Source organism: Hylobates moloch, unplaced genomic scaffold, assembly GCF_009828535.3.
Source record: "Hylobates moloch isolate HMO894 unplaced genomic scaffold, HMol_V3 SCAFFOLD_5, whole genome shotgun sequence".
Taxonomy (NCBI): domain Eukaryota; kingdom Metazoa; phylum Chordata; class Mammalia; order Primates; family Hylobatidae; genus Hylobates; species Hylobates moloch.
The window spans coordinates 118340645-118355647 of record NW_026652280.1 but is presented as its reverse complement, the minus strand read 5'-3'; the positions used below and the strand labels follow the sequence as shown (position 1 = coordinate 118355647).

The window sequence follows — 15003 nt, the reverse complement described above, 5'->3', positions numbered from 1 at the left end:
AGCCTGGGTAATAGAGCCAGACCTTGTCTCAAAAAAAAAAAAAAAAAAAAAAAAAAAAAAGGACACAAACCCTGGAACCAGACTGAATGACTTAATCTTTCTGAGCCTTAAGTTTCTCTGCCTGCAAAATGAGGATGATGATAAAAGCATCCACCTAACTGAGCTTTTATGAGGATTAAATGAGTTAACAAATGTAGAGTGCTTGGAACAGTTCACAGTACATAGTAAGAGGCCAGTAAACACCGGCTTTCTGTGTTGTTGCTACTGGGTGCAATGGAAGAGTGCATATACAGAAAAAGTAGAAAGCCAGGCCCAAAGGAAAGGAGACAGGCAGGTGGCTGAACAAGAAGGGCAGCCGTGGCAGGAGGGCCTCCTCCCTGACTGGCACTGCCTACTGAAAGTGCTGCTGAAGCAGGTTTGGAGTGGGAGGAGGTGGGGTGGGGACAAAACTCAAGGCTGACCAAGAGGGCGAACAGGATGTGCCATGCCCTCTCCAGCCGCCAGGTGGCAACAACACATGGGTCTGCAGCTTGTTTTGCCTCTAAGGACCCACCCTGGACATGGCTCCACACAAACATGTCACCTTCCGGCCTCGCGCAGGTGTGTACCTAAGCCTGCTGACCTTCCAGTGCTTCTTGGCCCAGGAGCCACCAACAGGCCCTGCTCACTAGACACCAGTGCAGGGCGCAGCTGGAAGCACACCTGAGGTTTCTTGCCTTACGCCAAATTTCTCCAGAGCTGAATACTCCGTGTCTGTCTGCATACCCCTTCCCTCCCACCGATTCCTGGAATCCCAGAGGCCGCGGAGTTGCTGCAGAACTCAGGGAAAGGTGCATATCTAGGCACCGTCACTGAAGTAGGTGAATGTGCCAGGTGAACCTTGGAATCAGCCACAAAAAGGGGAAAGCAGTGATGGGCCTCTGGCTCCAGGGACAGGGCAAGGACACTCTGGTGCCTAAGTCAGGCATTTATGGCCAAATAGGCATGGGTGGGGGCACCAGCTGGCAGTCCCACTTCTCTTTGCCCACTTACCTGCTGCCTTTCTCAAGTCATGGCCTGGCCTTCAGGGAGGGAAGTTTCCTCAAAACTCAGAAGGAGTTGAATTGGTTCTGATTACTAGAGTTGAAGGCTGCAAAAAAAGGGAGGCCCTACACCAAATCTGTTAAACGTGTCTTTGTTATTCCTTCAACAAACACCATCTTGCACTGGAATATCTTCTGAATAAATAAACTAAATGCTCTGCTACACACAGGTCGCAACACTAGGGTACTGCAGAGGTTTCCGGATCCTGACGCTCGCCCCCAAGTCTAACGGGAGATGAGGAGAGCACGGACAAACCCAGTGATGTTAGTTGGAGCGTGACTAGGTGTTCCAGCAGCTCTGGCTGAGGTGATGGGGGAAGATGAACACCACCAAAGGGCCTTCACGTCTCACAGGGAGAGCAAACAAGAAGCTGGTGCGTTTCTAGGAGGCTCCATTATTTTGCCAGTAAAGGACATTCAAGTTTAGGATATAAATAAGAATCTACCTAGATCCTAGCTTAATAGCCTCACATACTGTGAATTAAGCTACACTTAACTTTCATCTGGACCTTCCAATGATACATGAGACCTGGGGAAAGGCAGCCTGTCCTTGTCTAATGCCAACAAGGGGAGCAGTCACAGCCTGATGAGCCGGAATCTCAAGGCCCTAGGGCCTATTCAGGCCCCTGCCTAGGAGGCCCATCCTGGCTCCCTGCCCGGAATTAGAGATTTACTCCAAATTTGTTAGAAATTGGAGCAGGGGGCTGGGCGCGGTGGCTCACACCTGTAATCCCAGCACTTTGGGAGGCCGAGGTGGGCGGATCATGTGAGGTCGAGAGTTCAAGACCAATCTGACCAACATGGAGAAACCCCATCTCTACTAAAAATACAAAATTAGCCAGATGTGGTGGCGCATGCCTGTAATCCCAGCTACTCAGAAAGCTGAGGCAGGGGAATCCCTTGAACCCGGGAGGCAGAGATTGCGGTGAGCTGAGATCGTGCCATTGTGCTCCAGCCTGGGCACCAAGAACAAAACTCCGTCTCAAAAAAAAAAAAGAGAAATTGGAGTAGGGGCTGGGTGCGGTGGCTCACACCTGTAATGCCAGCACTTTGGGAGGCTGAGGCGGGTGGATCACCTGAGGTTAGGAGTTCGAGACCAGACTGGCCAACATGGTGAAACCCCATCTCTACTAGAAATACAAAAACTTAGCCGGATGTGGGTGGCAGGCGCCTATAATCTCAGCTACTCGGGAGGCTGAGGCAGGAGAATTGCTTGAACCCAGAAGGTGGAAGTTGCAGTGAGCCCAGATCGCACCATTAAACTCCAGCCTGGGTGACAGAGCAAGATTCTGTCTAAAAAAAAAGAAAGAAATAGGAGCAGGATCGACTTCCGGATATACAGAGAATATAAAAATACACTCACTTTATTTTAGAAAAATGAAGACTCATAGAGTAAGCTTATCACAAACTGGCCTATTAGGAGTCACAGAATTCACGGGAAATAATTTCTGAAGACCAGGTGCCTGCTGCCACCTCTCCAAGCAGGCCAGAGTCCAGTAGAGAATGCGATTCAGGAAGACGGCTCCTCAGAGGGCAGGGAGGTTAGCTACAGAGGCCACTCACATGGAAATGTCCAGTGAACCAATGCCGGGGAAGAAGATAAAATTCTCTGGGGCTGACCACAGCAGTGGGGGTGGATAAAGACAAACCACTTGCCTGTACTTCTCACCTTCTATTTGTTCATTTCACTGCTGGAAGGTGACCTCTTTTCCCCTAATCTTCTTTCAACCCAGAGAGTTTAAGTCTTCTCCAGCTCAATCCTAATCCACCCCATTTCCCATGGTCTCTACTCCTGGGAGACCAGCCCTGGTGGCATCTCTTCCTCCTGTCCCTGGGCCAGAATCTGCTGGAGTCAGGGTCTGCTGGGTAGAGGCGAGTCCAGGTACTGACTGTAGTGGTTTGCTACTGAAGTCTTGCTTGCTGTCCTGATCTCTTTACCTAAAGAGATAGAAGGAATAACTGCTTTAAAATGCCCTTCTTCCTCACGCCCATTTGTCACCCAGCAGAGTTCAAGCTCCTCAGGGTGGGAAGAAATAGGATCCCCCTTCCCCTGCCCCAGGCTCCCCTCCTCTCTCCATCTTTCCATACAAAATTCAGGGCTGATGTGCATAACAGCTTGGAATCCCAGATGATGGTGGGGTAGGGAGACAGGACGGGCAAGGGAGGACCAGACTGACCTGGTAGGTCCTGGGACTGCCACTTTCCTGGGGGGCTGCAGATTGCTGCGAGTGGCACCCATGACAGGAAGATTTAGTCGCTGGGAAACAGGAACTTCATGGGGGTTAACAAAAGAAATGAGTTAGCAGCAAGTTTAACTGACCTTGAAAAGAAATACTGGATGAAGGCAGCGAGTGTGGGATTAGTACTCTCCCCCGACCATGAGGTATTTGAAAACTAAGACTCAGACTCTGTCCAGCCCCATATCCTCTCTGTAACTCAGTCTCCCCATCTTCCAATTGAATTGCAATAAGGATGGCAAAAGTGGTCACTGTTGCCAGCTCTGGGAGGGTGAGGACACGCTGGGCAAGGGCAGGAATTCTTCCTCCTGACCTCTTACCCTTGTGTCCAGTTTCCCGCACTCTGTGTCCTGCAGTGCTTGGTCTTGGAAGCCCTTTTCGAGTTGACAGAGAATCCGGAGGTAGGGCACCTCTGCCAGGTGGCACACTCCGGCTGGTGAGTGGCATTCGGCTGGCAGGCCTGGGGATGGCCGAGGGAATGGGCAGTTGACTGGAAGATTTAGCAGCTGCTCCCTGTGGCCGGGTCAGGCGTTGAGAGTTGCTGGTAGAAGGCTGTGGGGCCAGGACGGATCTGACAGGGGTGGGTGGGCCTGGTGGAGAGGAGTGGAGAAATTTCAGGGTCAATCCCACAAACTCCCCACTCCCACTCACCCGCAACTTGGCTGCTCTGGTCTCCTCACTGGCTGCTGCTCTCCCACTGGGCCCGGCTCTCCCCCGGACTGGGGGGGTCGATCGGGTAAGAGGAGAAGATGCTGGGCTTTTGGATGCAGGGAACAGATTGCAAGTGGGTGACTCCTGAAACACAAAGAGAGAGAGAAAAAAGACTAGAGTGGAAAAAATATCTGTTCTGTGGCTTAAGGAATTAAGAAATAGAGGTGGAGAGTTGTCTACATCCCAGTAAGGAAGGGTAGAAGTTAGCTGCTAACGTCACCGTCACCATCACTATTGCCAATACCATTTATTGAGTTTATTATAGACATTACAGAGCTTATACTCAGACACTGTGGTAAGAGTTTTGGTTCTCTTTTTTCATGGTTCTCATTTAATTCCAACAATTCTAGACTTAGAAATACTATCCCTGTTTTACCAATAAGGAAACCACTCCCTGCCCGCATCATGGCACGCACTATGTCTGGGGCACACCTCCAACTCAACCCTCTCAACTCACCCTCTTCATGTTGGAGGGTCTCTTTCCAGATGTTGCCCGGAGAGCCCTGACTGACCCCTTCCTATCATTGCTCCGGAGTCGAGGCGTCAGGCTGCTTGGGGAGGGCGTGCTCCGAGTCAAAGAGTTCACAGTGGGCAGCAGGTCTCGGACAGGACTGTCCTTCAGCACAAAGGTCTCCCGCCGAGGACTGGGCTTCACTCGGTGAGGCCCCAGGCCCTCGCCTGCGCTCTCCCGCTCCTGCAGGGCACACTGCTCCAGCTGAGCGGCCAGCCGGTTGGCCTCATCGAGGATCTCCTCCAGCTTCTCTGGGCTGAGGGGGCCTAGGCTGAGCCTCACACCCTGGGGGGCAGGTGCCACTGCATTTGGGTCACTTCGATGGGAGAGGCCCCGTCGAAGTGGTTTCTCTGGAGTCAACAACACTGTTAGGTCTTCCTCCTCACGGCTGAGACAGGAAACAAACCAGGCATCATGCCCATGCAAAAGGGAACAGGAGATTATGCAAGGGAGACTGCACAAAAGCCCCACAACAGAGCCAGGGACATGACCCTAGGCCCTGATGCCCATGCTGGCTGTGAGATGTGGCCTCTGGGTGATGAGATACCTGGTTCTATGGGGTCTAATAGGCCTTTAGCATTTACAGACATCAGAAATGATGCCAGGATGGAGATGCAGCAAATCCACTTACCCTTCTTCTTAACACCCTGAAATCTAACTCCAGCTTCTCCCTTCTCTCCCCACTACCAATAGTGTCACAGAGGCCGAGTCAGCCAGCCGCCCAGCAGCCCCAAGTGCGCCAAACCTTGCTAAATTACCAACCCAAGCCAATAATTCAGCAGTAAGGGGTTTGAGACAAAGAGGTACTGTCAGAGGAAAATAAATGGGATAAAGAGGCTGGTACCTGTCAGATGGTGACAGCCCCCCAAAGTCCAAAGTCTCATCCACAATAAACCTTACATCTGAAGGGGAAAGAAGAATGAAGGCCAGTCAGGGGTCCCTGATGCAGTTCTCCATCGCTGGGTCTCACTCCTCCCTTTCATTCTTCCCTCCCTCCTTTCCTTACCTTCCTCCAAATCCTCCATGTCCAGCCAGCAGGAGCGAGAGTCCAGTTAGATCTGAGCTGGAGAGAAACCATACCTTTCCTCAGGTATCCATTCTGCCCAAGGCTCGCAGCTAGTTTCAGGGTGCAAGCCAGGGTCGGGGGTCATGCTGGAGGCAAAGCAAGCGCCCAGGAGTGGCACCTCCCGCACAACTACTCCTGCTACCTCCGGGAATGATACGGAGGGCTCCCCCAACTGCCCAGATTGTCCTGGAGCCGCCCTGCATCCTGGCCTCTCCTCACTGGGGGCGGCCTGCACGCCCCATCTTCCTCCCCGCCACTATCCTCAGGGTTCTGCACTCCCCAAGCCACCTTTCCACTCCCCTGGCATCACACGCAACGCACACCTCCAGCCCACCCTGTTTCCACTTCCCGCGCCGCCTTGTCTTCCACGCAACAGGCTTTCTCCCGCAACCTAGTCCCGGGAATCAGCTCGGAGGGGGCGGGGATCCTTTCGAATCCCTCAGGCCCCACCTACTCAAGCCACACGCGCACCGTGATTGGTGAATCCTCAGGGGGAGGGGCTGCGGAGCTGCCGACCGGAAGTCAGCCGGTGGGGGCGGGGGGAGAACCGTTCCGAGAAGACCCCATCCCAGGTGGCCCACGCGGAGCCGAGGGTTGAGGCCGCGAGTGCGCGTGCTCGCGTGCCCGGAGACCCTCTTGCCCGTAGGCAGATGGGAGCGGAGCGTGGCTGGCCGGGAGGGAAGGAACGGACCCACGAGTATGGAACTCGCGCCCCGCCCCCCTCCCGCTGCTGAGCCGCGGAGCACCCAGTCTCCAGAACGGTTGTGCTGCCTAACGCGGCCGCTAACCGACGCTCTACGGGAGGAAATTCGTTTTCTTGGGCGCACTCAATATGCAGGCGCCGCATTGGCCGGGGTTCCTCAGTTGTGGGTTTTTTCCAAGTTAAGGGAGCACCTAAACACTTATATTGTAGGTATATTGAGGTTCTCTAAGAAGTACATCCTCCATCGCCTCTTCAAGAACCTGAGGCAGCTGAGGTGCAAAGAAAGCAACGGGCTTTTCACTCAGGCAGGCTTGGGTTCAAGTTCAACCCAAGTTTCGCTTTGGAGGCGGCTTCCTTGAGCATATTTGCCCTCTTTTCACCTCTCTTCGCTTATCTGTGAAAGGAGGATGGTGGTCCTCGCAGTTACGGTGTTAGGAGGATAATTATGAAGGCGTTTTCTACTGTGTGCCCTTAGGGGATTTAGAGGGGGTGTTTGTAAGTAGCCCCCTCTGAACCAAAAGCAGTATTTGTAAAATGCTTAAACCAACTTGTTAGGAGTGTTGTCTCTGTTGTTTCTAAATGTTGCCCGGGCCACCAGTGAACTTGTCAGAGGCTTCAAACCAGAACGACTCCATCTTGAATAGAGGCTGGGTAAAATAAGGTCGAGACCTGGGCTGTATTCCTAGGAGGTTAGGCATTCTAAGTCACCGGATGAGATAGGAGGTTGGCACAAGATACAGGTTACAAAGACCCTGGTGATAAAACAGCATGCGGTAAAGAAGACAGCCAAAACCTACCGAAACCAAGATGGCGATGAAACTGACCTCTGGTGGTCCTCACTCATTATATGCTAATTATAATGTATTAGCATGCTAAAAGACACTCCAGACAGCACCACCACAGTTTACAAATGCCATGGCAACATCAGGAAATTACCCTACATGGTCTAAAAAGGGGAGGAATTCTTAGTTCCAGGGAGTTGCCTACCCCTTTCCCAGAAAACTCATGAATAATTCATCCCTTGTTTAGCATATAATCAAGAAATAACCATAAAAATGGCCAACCAGCAGCCCTCGGGGCTGCTCTGCCTCTGGAGTAGACATTCTTTATCCCTTTTCTTTCTTAATAAATTTGCTTTCACTTTATGGACTTGCCCTGAATTATTTCCTGTGCAAGGGCCGAGAACCCTCTCTTGGGGTCTGGATCCGGACCCCTTTCTGGTAACAACAGGAGGAGATAGCAGGTCCACACAAGATACAGGTCACAAAGATCCCTCTAATAAAACGGTGCAGTCAAGAAGCCGGCCAAAATCTGCCAGAAACCAAGATGGTAAAGAAAGCAGGCCGGGCGCGGTGGCTCACGCCTGTAGTCCCAGCACTTTGGGAGGCCGAGGCGGGCGGATCACGAGGTCAGGAGATCGAGACCATCCTGGCTAACACGGTGAAACCCCGTCTGTACTAAAAATACAAAAAATTAGCCGGGCGTGGTGGCGGGCGCCTGTAGCCCCAACCACTCGGGAGGCTGAGGCAGGAGAACGGCGTGAACCTGGGAGGCAGAGCTTGCAGTGAGCCGAGATCGCACCACTGCACTCCAGCCTGGGCGACAGAGTGAGACTCCGTCTCAAAAAAAAAAAGAAAGTGACAGCTGGTCATCCTCACTGCTTATTATATGCTAGTTATAATTCATTAGTATGATAAAAGACACTCCTGCACTCCTGTCAAAAAATGACAGTTTACAAATGCTGTGGCAACGTCTATATGGTATAAAAGGAAAAGGTGCCTTCAGTTCCAGGAAATCATGCTCCTTTCCCAGAAAACCTATGAATAATCCACCCCTTGTTTAGCATATAATCAAGAAATAACCATAAAAATAGCCTACCAGCAGCCCTTGGGGCTGCTCTATGGAGTAGCCATTCTTTTATTCCTTTACTTTCTTAATAAATTCACTTTCACTTTACTCTGTGGACACGCCCTGAATTCTTTCTTTTGAAAGATCAAAGAATCCTCACTTGGGGTCTGGATGAATCAAGACCCCTTTCCAGTAATAAACGGAGCTCCTGGAAAGGTTCTGAATAGTGGAAAAGCCCTCAGGGAATGGTTGAGGAACTTTCTGGTAAACAGAACCTGAGCTTTAGTCCCCAGAGTTCATGCCCATTTTTTTGGCCATTTATAGGCTTTCTTGTTTACTTTCTAGTTTTTGGCTGTGACGTTGAGGTGGTGAGGTCTGTAGGAGTGAGATGTCACTGTAATAAATGCCACCAGAGACCAAGAAGCTGGAAACCAAAAATAAAGTTCTAAACCCCCCAACCAACTGAATGGACTCCTTCTCTCTGACAAGGGCATTCCAGATTTAACCTGGAAAACTAGTTCAGGCCATAATGGAAAGTGGGGGTTGGACACGCCTCGTTATACTCTCTGCCCACTGGGATTCAGGCACAGCTGACCAACATTAACATTAAAACAGAGATCTGGCCAGGGGGCGGTGGCTCACGCCTGTAATCCCAGCACTTTGGGAGGCCGAGGCAGGCAGATCATCTGAGGTCGGGAGTTCGAGACCAGCCTGGCCAACGTGGCGAAACACCGTCTCTACTAAAAATACAAAAAAATTAGCCGGGCATGGTGGCAGGCGCCTGTAATCCCAGCTACTTGGGAGACTGAGGCAGGAGAATCACTTGAACCCAGGAGGCAGGGGTCGCAGTCAGCCGAGATCACGCCACTGCACTCCAGTCTGGGCATCAGAGCGAGACACTGCCTGAAAAACAAAAAAACAAACAACAACAACAACAACACCACAAAGATCTTAAGGCTAAGGAAACAGACTTTTTTTTTTTTTGAGATGGAGTCTCACTTTGTTGCCCAGGCTGGAGTGCAGTGGTGCAATCTCAGCTCATTGCAACCTCTGCCTCCTGAGTTCAAGCGATTCTCCCGTCTCAGCCTCCCGAGTAGCTGGGATTACAGGCACACGCCACCAAGCCGAGCTAATTTTTGTATTTTTAGTAGAGACGGTGTTTCGCCATGGCCGTGATCTGCCTCAGGTGATCCGCCCACCTTGGCCTCCCAAAGTGCTGGGATTACAGGGATGAACCACCATGCTTGGCCAGAAACAGACTTTTTGTAGTAATAATATTACTGGAAAGGGGTCCCAATCCACACCCCAACTGAGGGTTCTTGGATCTCACACAAGAAAGAATTCAAGGCGAGTCCATAAAGTGAAAGCAAGTTGATTAAGAAAGTAAAGGAATAAAGAATGGCTACTCCATAGGCAGAGCAGCCCGAGGGCTGGTGGTTGCCCATTTTTATGATTATTTCTTGATGATATGCTAAACAAGGGGTGGATTATTCATGCCTCCTTTTTTTAGACCATATAGGGTAACTTCTGGATATTGCCATGGCATTGGTAAACTGTCATGGTGCTAGTGGGAGTGTAGCAGTGAGGTCACTCTCATCATTGTCTTGGTTTTGGTGGGTTTCAGCTGGCTTCTTTACTGCAACCTGTTTCATCAGCAAGATTTTTATGACCCGTATCTTGTGCTGACCTCCTTAGGATCTCATCTTGTTACTTAGAATTCCTGTCTGGGAATGCAGCCCAGTAGGTCTCAGCCTTATTTTACCCAGGCCCTATTCAAGATGGAATTGCTCTGGTCCAAACGCCTCTGACAATAAGATGCCAAATTCCAGCCTGATTCTAGTATAGTATCACATGACAGACAGTAGGCCCTGAAAGAAATTATTTTACCTCAAAATATATTTTTCTTTACTTTTTCTTTTTTTAGAAGCAAATGAAGCACAAAACTTATTGTTCTTTTTTTTTTTTCTTTTGTTGTTGTTGTTGTTGAGACAGAGTCTCACTGTGTTGCCCAGGCTGGAGTCCAGTGGCGCGATCTCGGCTGACTGTAAGCTCCACTTCCCGGGTTCGTGCCATTCTCCTGCCTCAGGTGGCTGGGACTACAGGCGCCTGCCACCATGCCTGGCTATTTTTTTGTATTTTTAGTGGAGACGGGGTTTCACCGTGTTAGCCAGGATGGTCTCAATCTCCTGACCTCGTGATCCGCCCGCCTTGGCTTCCCAAAGTGCTGGGATTACAGGCATGAGCCACCGCACCCGGCCCACAAAATTTATCGTAAAAAATGCTGCAAATTCACTCATCTGCTCTAAATAACTCCTGTCCTTTGGGATCCGGTTATGGGCAATGTACATGAGACTTCACCAGTGCAATATATATATTTTCAATAGGTCTTTGGGGAACAGGTGGGGTTTGGTTACATGAATAAGTTCTTTATGGTGATTTCTGAGATTTTGGTGCACCCATCACCCAAGCAGTGTACATTGCACCCAATTTGTAGTCTTTTTTTTTTTTTTTTTTGAGATGGAGTCTCGCTCTGCTGCCCAGGCTGGAGTGCAGTGGTGCAATCTCGGCTCACTGCAAGCTCCGCCTTCCGGGTTCACGCCATTCTCCTGCCTCAGCCTCCTGAGTAGCTGGGACTACAGGCGCCCGCCACCATGCCCGGCTAATTTTTTTTTTTGTATTTTTAGTAGAGACGGGGTTTCACCATGGTCTCGATCTCCTGACCTCATGATCCGCCCGCCTCGGCCTCCCAAAGTGCTGGGATTACAAGTGTGAGCCACTGCGCCCGGCCTAATTTGTAGTCTTTTATCCCTCACCCCACCCCACCCTTTCCCCTGAGTCCCCAAAGTCCATTGTATCATTCTTATGCCTTTGTGTTCTCATAACTTAGCTCTTACCAAAATATATTTCTTTGACATATTTTGAAATGGCCCTGCAGAGCTGTCTCTTGTGGGGAAGATCTACATTCTGTAGAGAATTCCCGTTCCTTCCCACGACTTTTCCCTGATCCAGGAGAGAACTAGGAGTCTGGCACCTTTTTAGGTCTGATAAGAGCTCTGAAGTCTGCTACCTGGAGGCTTCACCTGCATAATAAATCCTTGGTCTCCATAACTTTTTATCTTAACCCAGACATTCCTTTCAATTGGTTCCAGGTCTTGGATAATAACTCTTAACCAATTGCCAATCAGAAAACCCTTTTTTTTTTTTTTTTTTTTTTGAGATGGAGTCTCATTCTGTCGCCCAGGCTAGAGTGCAGTGGCGTGATCTCAGCTCACTGCAAGCTCCGCCTCCTGGGTTCATGCCATTCTCCTGCCTCAGCCTCCCAAGTAGCTGTGACTACAGGCGCCCACCACCACACCTGGCTAATTTTTTGTACTTTTAGTAGAGACGGGATTTCACCATGTTAGCCAGGATGGTCTCGATCTCCTGACCTCGTGATCTGCCCTCCTCGGCCTCCCAAAGTGCTGGGATTACAGGCGTGAGCTACTGCGCCCGGCAGAAAACCTTTGAATCTGCCTATGACCTGGAAGCCCCTCCACCCACACTTCAAGTTGCCCGGCATTTCAGGCTGAACCAATGTACATCTCACATGTATTGATTGATGTCTGATGTCTCCCTGAAATGATTAAAACCAAGCCATAGCCCAATCACTTTGGGCACATGTTGTCAGGATCTTCTGGGGCTGTGTCAGGGGACCGTGGTCACTCATACTTGGCTCAGAAGAAATCTCTTCAAATATTTTATAGAGTTTAACTCTTTTCATGGACAGAGCCTATTAGAATTTAGGGTGGGAAGACCCAGAACTTGCAAGTTTATGTGAGGAAGAGCAGAGAGAAGAGGATTGCCTCTTCTGCTAATGAAGATGGAATGTCAGTTGCTTGCAAGATTTAGGGTACATGGAGGGTGGGAAAATCAGAGCCAAGTAGGGCTTCCCTCTCTCCAGGCAAGTAGTAGCAAAGTGGAGATCAGAGGGGAAGAAGCTGTTAATGAACTGCGTTCCTTCTTCCCCTCAGAGCATCCTGAGTAGAGAAACTCTACACTTCATCCATCCTTAGATGAGTAGAGGAGGAAGTTTTAGCAAACTGGAAGTTAATTTCTCCTAAGGAAACTCCACCAATTTATGATTTTTTTTTTTTTTTGAGACAAGAGTTTTGCTCTGTGGCCCAGGCTGGAGTGCAATGGTACGATCTCATTTCACTACAACTTCTGCCTCCTGGGTTCAAGCAATTCTCCTGCCTCAGCCTCCTGAGTAGCTGGGATTACAGGCATGTGCCACCACACCCGGCTAGTTTTGTATTTTTAGTAGAGACGAGGTTTCAGCATGTTGGTGAGGCTGGTCTCGAACTCCTGACCTCAGATGATCTGCCCACTTCGGCCTCCCAAAGTGTTGGGATTACAGACGTGAGCCACCGTGCCCATCCCAAATTATGATTTTGAAAGCTGTTGCAGTACCAGGAAAAAAAAAAAGGCAACAGAACTACTTTCACCTCCATTAGAAAGACAGCAAAGCCAGAAAGTATAGCTTTCAGGCACAAAAATTCTTCGCCCAGCCAGTAATCTGGGAAATATTGGTATTTGTTTTCCTCACCTCAACCCCAAAATGACATGTAGTAATAGGTGTTTAAGTTTTTGAATAAATAATGAATTAATGAAGAAATTCTGGCCAGGCGTGGTGGCTCACGCCTGTAATTCCAGCACTTTGGGAGGCCGAGGCAGGTGGATCACAAGATCAGGAGATCAAGACCATCCTGGCTAACACAGTGAAACCCCATCTCTACTAAAAATACAAAAAATTAGCCGGGTGTGGTGGCTCATGCCTGTAGTCCCAGCTACATGGGAGGCTGAGGCAGGAGAATCGCTTGAACCCGGGAGTTTGAGGTTGCAGTGAGCCAAGATCCTGCCACTGCACTCCAGCCTGGGTGACAGAGCGAGACTCTGTCTCAAAAAAAGAAAAAGAGAGAAAAGAAAGAAAGAAAGAAATTCCACCTCTCCCAGCCACATAGTAGGCCTGAACTCAGAAGTCTTCCTTAAGTGTCAGATGCATAAATGAGAACAGTAAGGACTCCAGCGTGCTTCTCCTTCAATGCAGAATGTGGCTGGAGGTTTTGGGCAGTGTAATTTTATTTCTTCACCATGAAATTTGGGAATATATAATCTTTAAGGGATGGCCCTTGAGTAATTCAGGGAACAGCAGAGGGAAGGGGCTGTGAGCTGAGGCCAAAGGTCTGACTTATCCTCAGGGCATCGTAACTGGGGGTATTTCACCCCTTCCTGACCTAGGTCCTGCTTCCACTGGAGGGAGGCCTCTTCACCATTGTGTACATGGCTGGCTGTCACTGGACTCTGGTCCCTCCCCCAACACTCTCAAGCAGGGGTTCCCTACTAATGATTTACATGGCTATTTTCTCAGTTTCCAAAGGGATAGTATATACCCAGTAACATTCTAATTGCATAGAAATAAGCTAATTTATGACACCAAGGATGCCTTATGGCATGGAGGCTTAATTCTTGTGGAACTTCAGTTGAGGACTGGAATAGATACTTTGCCTCAACTGAAAATAGACCTTTGGTCTGAACAAAAAAGCCGTTCACATTCTGCTCAGCCAAATCACTTCCCCAACCTCCTCAAAACCTTTCCTAATATGTATTGCCTCCTGGAAATATTTTCTTTCTTAAACGCATGATTCCAACCCAGACCCTCTACAGTGGGGATTGCCGGATAAAAGGGATGAGAGAAAACAGGAAAGCCTTGGAGTCAGACAGACCTGGTTCAAATCCTAGCTCTGCTGCTTACCAGCTGCATGACTGGGGACAACTTATGAGCTTCAACGTCCTCATTTGTAAAATGAAGATTAAAAGAGATAAAGCACTTAGTTCAGTGCCTGTTGCATAGAAGGTTGTTTCAGTAATCTATGATTATATAGCAAACCACTTCAAAATTTAGTGGCTTGAAACAACAGCCACTATTTATTTGCTCATGATTTTATAATTTGGGCAGGGCTCTCCAGGGGTGATTTGTTTCTACTCTACAAGGTATTGATTGGGCTTGACTGGGGTTCTAGGGTCCAAGGTGGCCACGTGTGTATGGGGCCATGGTGCTGGCTCTCAGTGGGGATGCTCGGTTGTCCTCCATGTGACCTCTCATAATTCAGTAATCTAGCCTGAGATCCTTTACATGGGAGCTGACTTCTAAGAGCAAAAGCAGAAACTAAGGTACCTCTTAAGGCCCAGGCCTGGACTGGTGCCACATCACTTCTGCTACATTCTTTCTGTCAAAACAAGTCACATGATTCAAGGGAAGGGGAAATAGACTCCAACTCTTGATAAGAGGAGCACCATGCTCATACAAAGATAAGAGGAACTGTTATCATCTTCTGCAGATTCTATCACAGAACACCTTCAATATCTTATTTGTCATCAGAATGAAAACAAAGATAATCAAGGGAACCTCACCTTTATTCTTTCCCTGAGTTTAATGAGACACTGCTCCAATTTCTTTGCTTTTTTTTTTTTTTTTTTTTTTAGATGGAGATGGAGTCTCGCTCTGTCACCCAGGCTGGAGTGCAGTGGCATGATCTCGGCTTACTGCAAGCTCCGCCTCCTCGGTTCAAGCAATTCTCCTCCCTCAGCGTCCTGAGTAGCTGGGATTAGAGGCGCCCGCCACCATACCTGTCCAATTTTGTTGTATTTTTAGTAAAGACAGGGTTTTACCGTGTTGGCCAGGCTGGTTTTGAACTCTTAACCTCAAGTGATCTGCCTGCCTCGGCCTCACAAAGTGCTGGAATTACGGGCATGAGACGCCATACCCAGCCTAATTTTTGTATTTTTATAGAGATGGGGTTTCACCA

At 49.3% G+C, this 15003-nt stretch overlaps 1 protein-coding gene across 6 annotated transcripts; it reads right to left on the bottom strand.

Annotated features, from left to right (window-relative positions):
• Positions 1-2430: 2430 nt before the first annotated feature.
• PSRC1 (proline and serine rich coiled-coil 1) lies at positions 2431-6063 on the bottom strand. 6 transcript variants are annotated; one of them, XM_032155145.2, is made up of 8 exons: positions 5942-6063; positions 5548-5604; positions 5386-5443; positions 4488-4929; positions 4000-4114; positions 3640-3909; positions 3260-3353; positions 2431-3020 (listed from the first exon to the last, which is right to left on the bottom strand). In XM_032155145.2, exons 2-8 carry the CDS (start codon positions 5564-5566, stop codon positions 3017-3019), a joined length of 1002 nt encoding a protein of 333 aa, XP_032011036.1. In that variant the 5' UTR covers positions 5567-5604; positions 5942-6063; the 3' UTR covers positions 2431-3016. The 6 variants fall into 6 exon arrangements, with proteins under 6 accessions (XP_032011036.1, XP_032011028.1, XP_032011027.1 ...); XM_032155137.2 differs by having other exon boundaries at positions 3640-4114; XM_032155136.2 differs by having other exon boundaries at positions 3640-4114; positions 5548-5599; positions 5931-6045.
• Positions 6064-15003: the final 8940 nt, after the last annotated feature.

Coding starts and splice junctions, on each gene's coding strand:
- PSRC1 (XM_032155137.2), bottom strand. Junction 4,115..4,487: donor GACCCTCCAACATGAAGAGG/GTGAGTTGAGAG, acceptor TTTGTGTTTCAG/GAGTCACCCACTTGCAATCT. Junction 3,354..3,639: donor GCGGGAAACTGGACACAAGG/GTAAGAGGTCAG, acceptor ACCCCCATGAAG/TTCCTGTTTCCCAGCGACTA.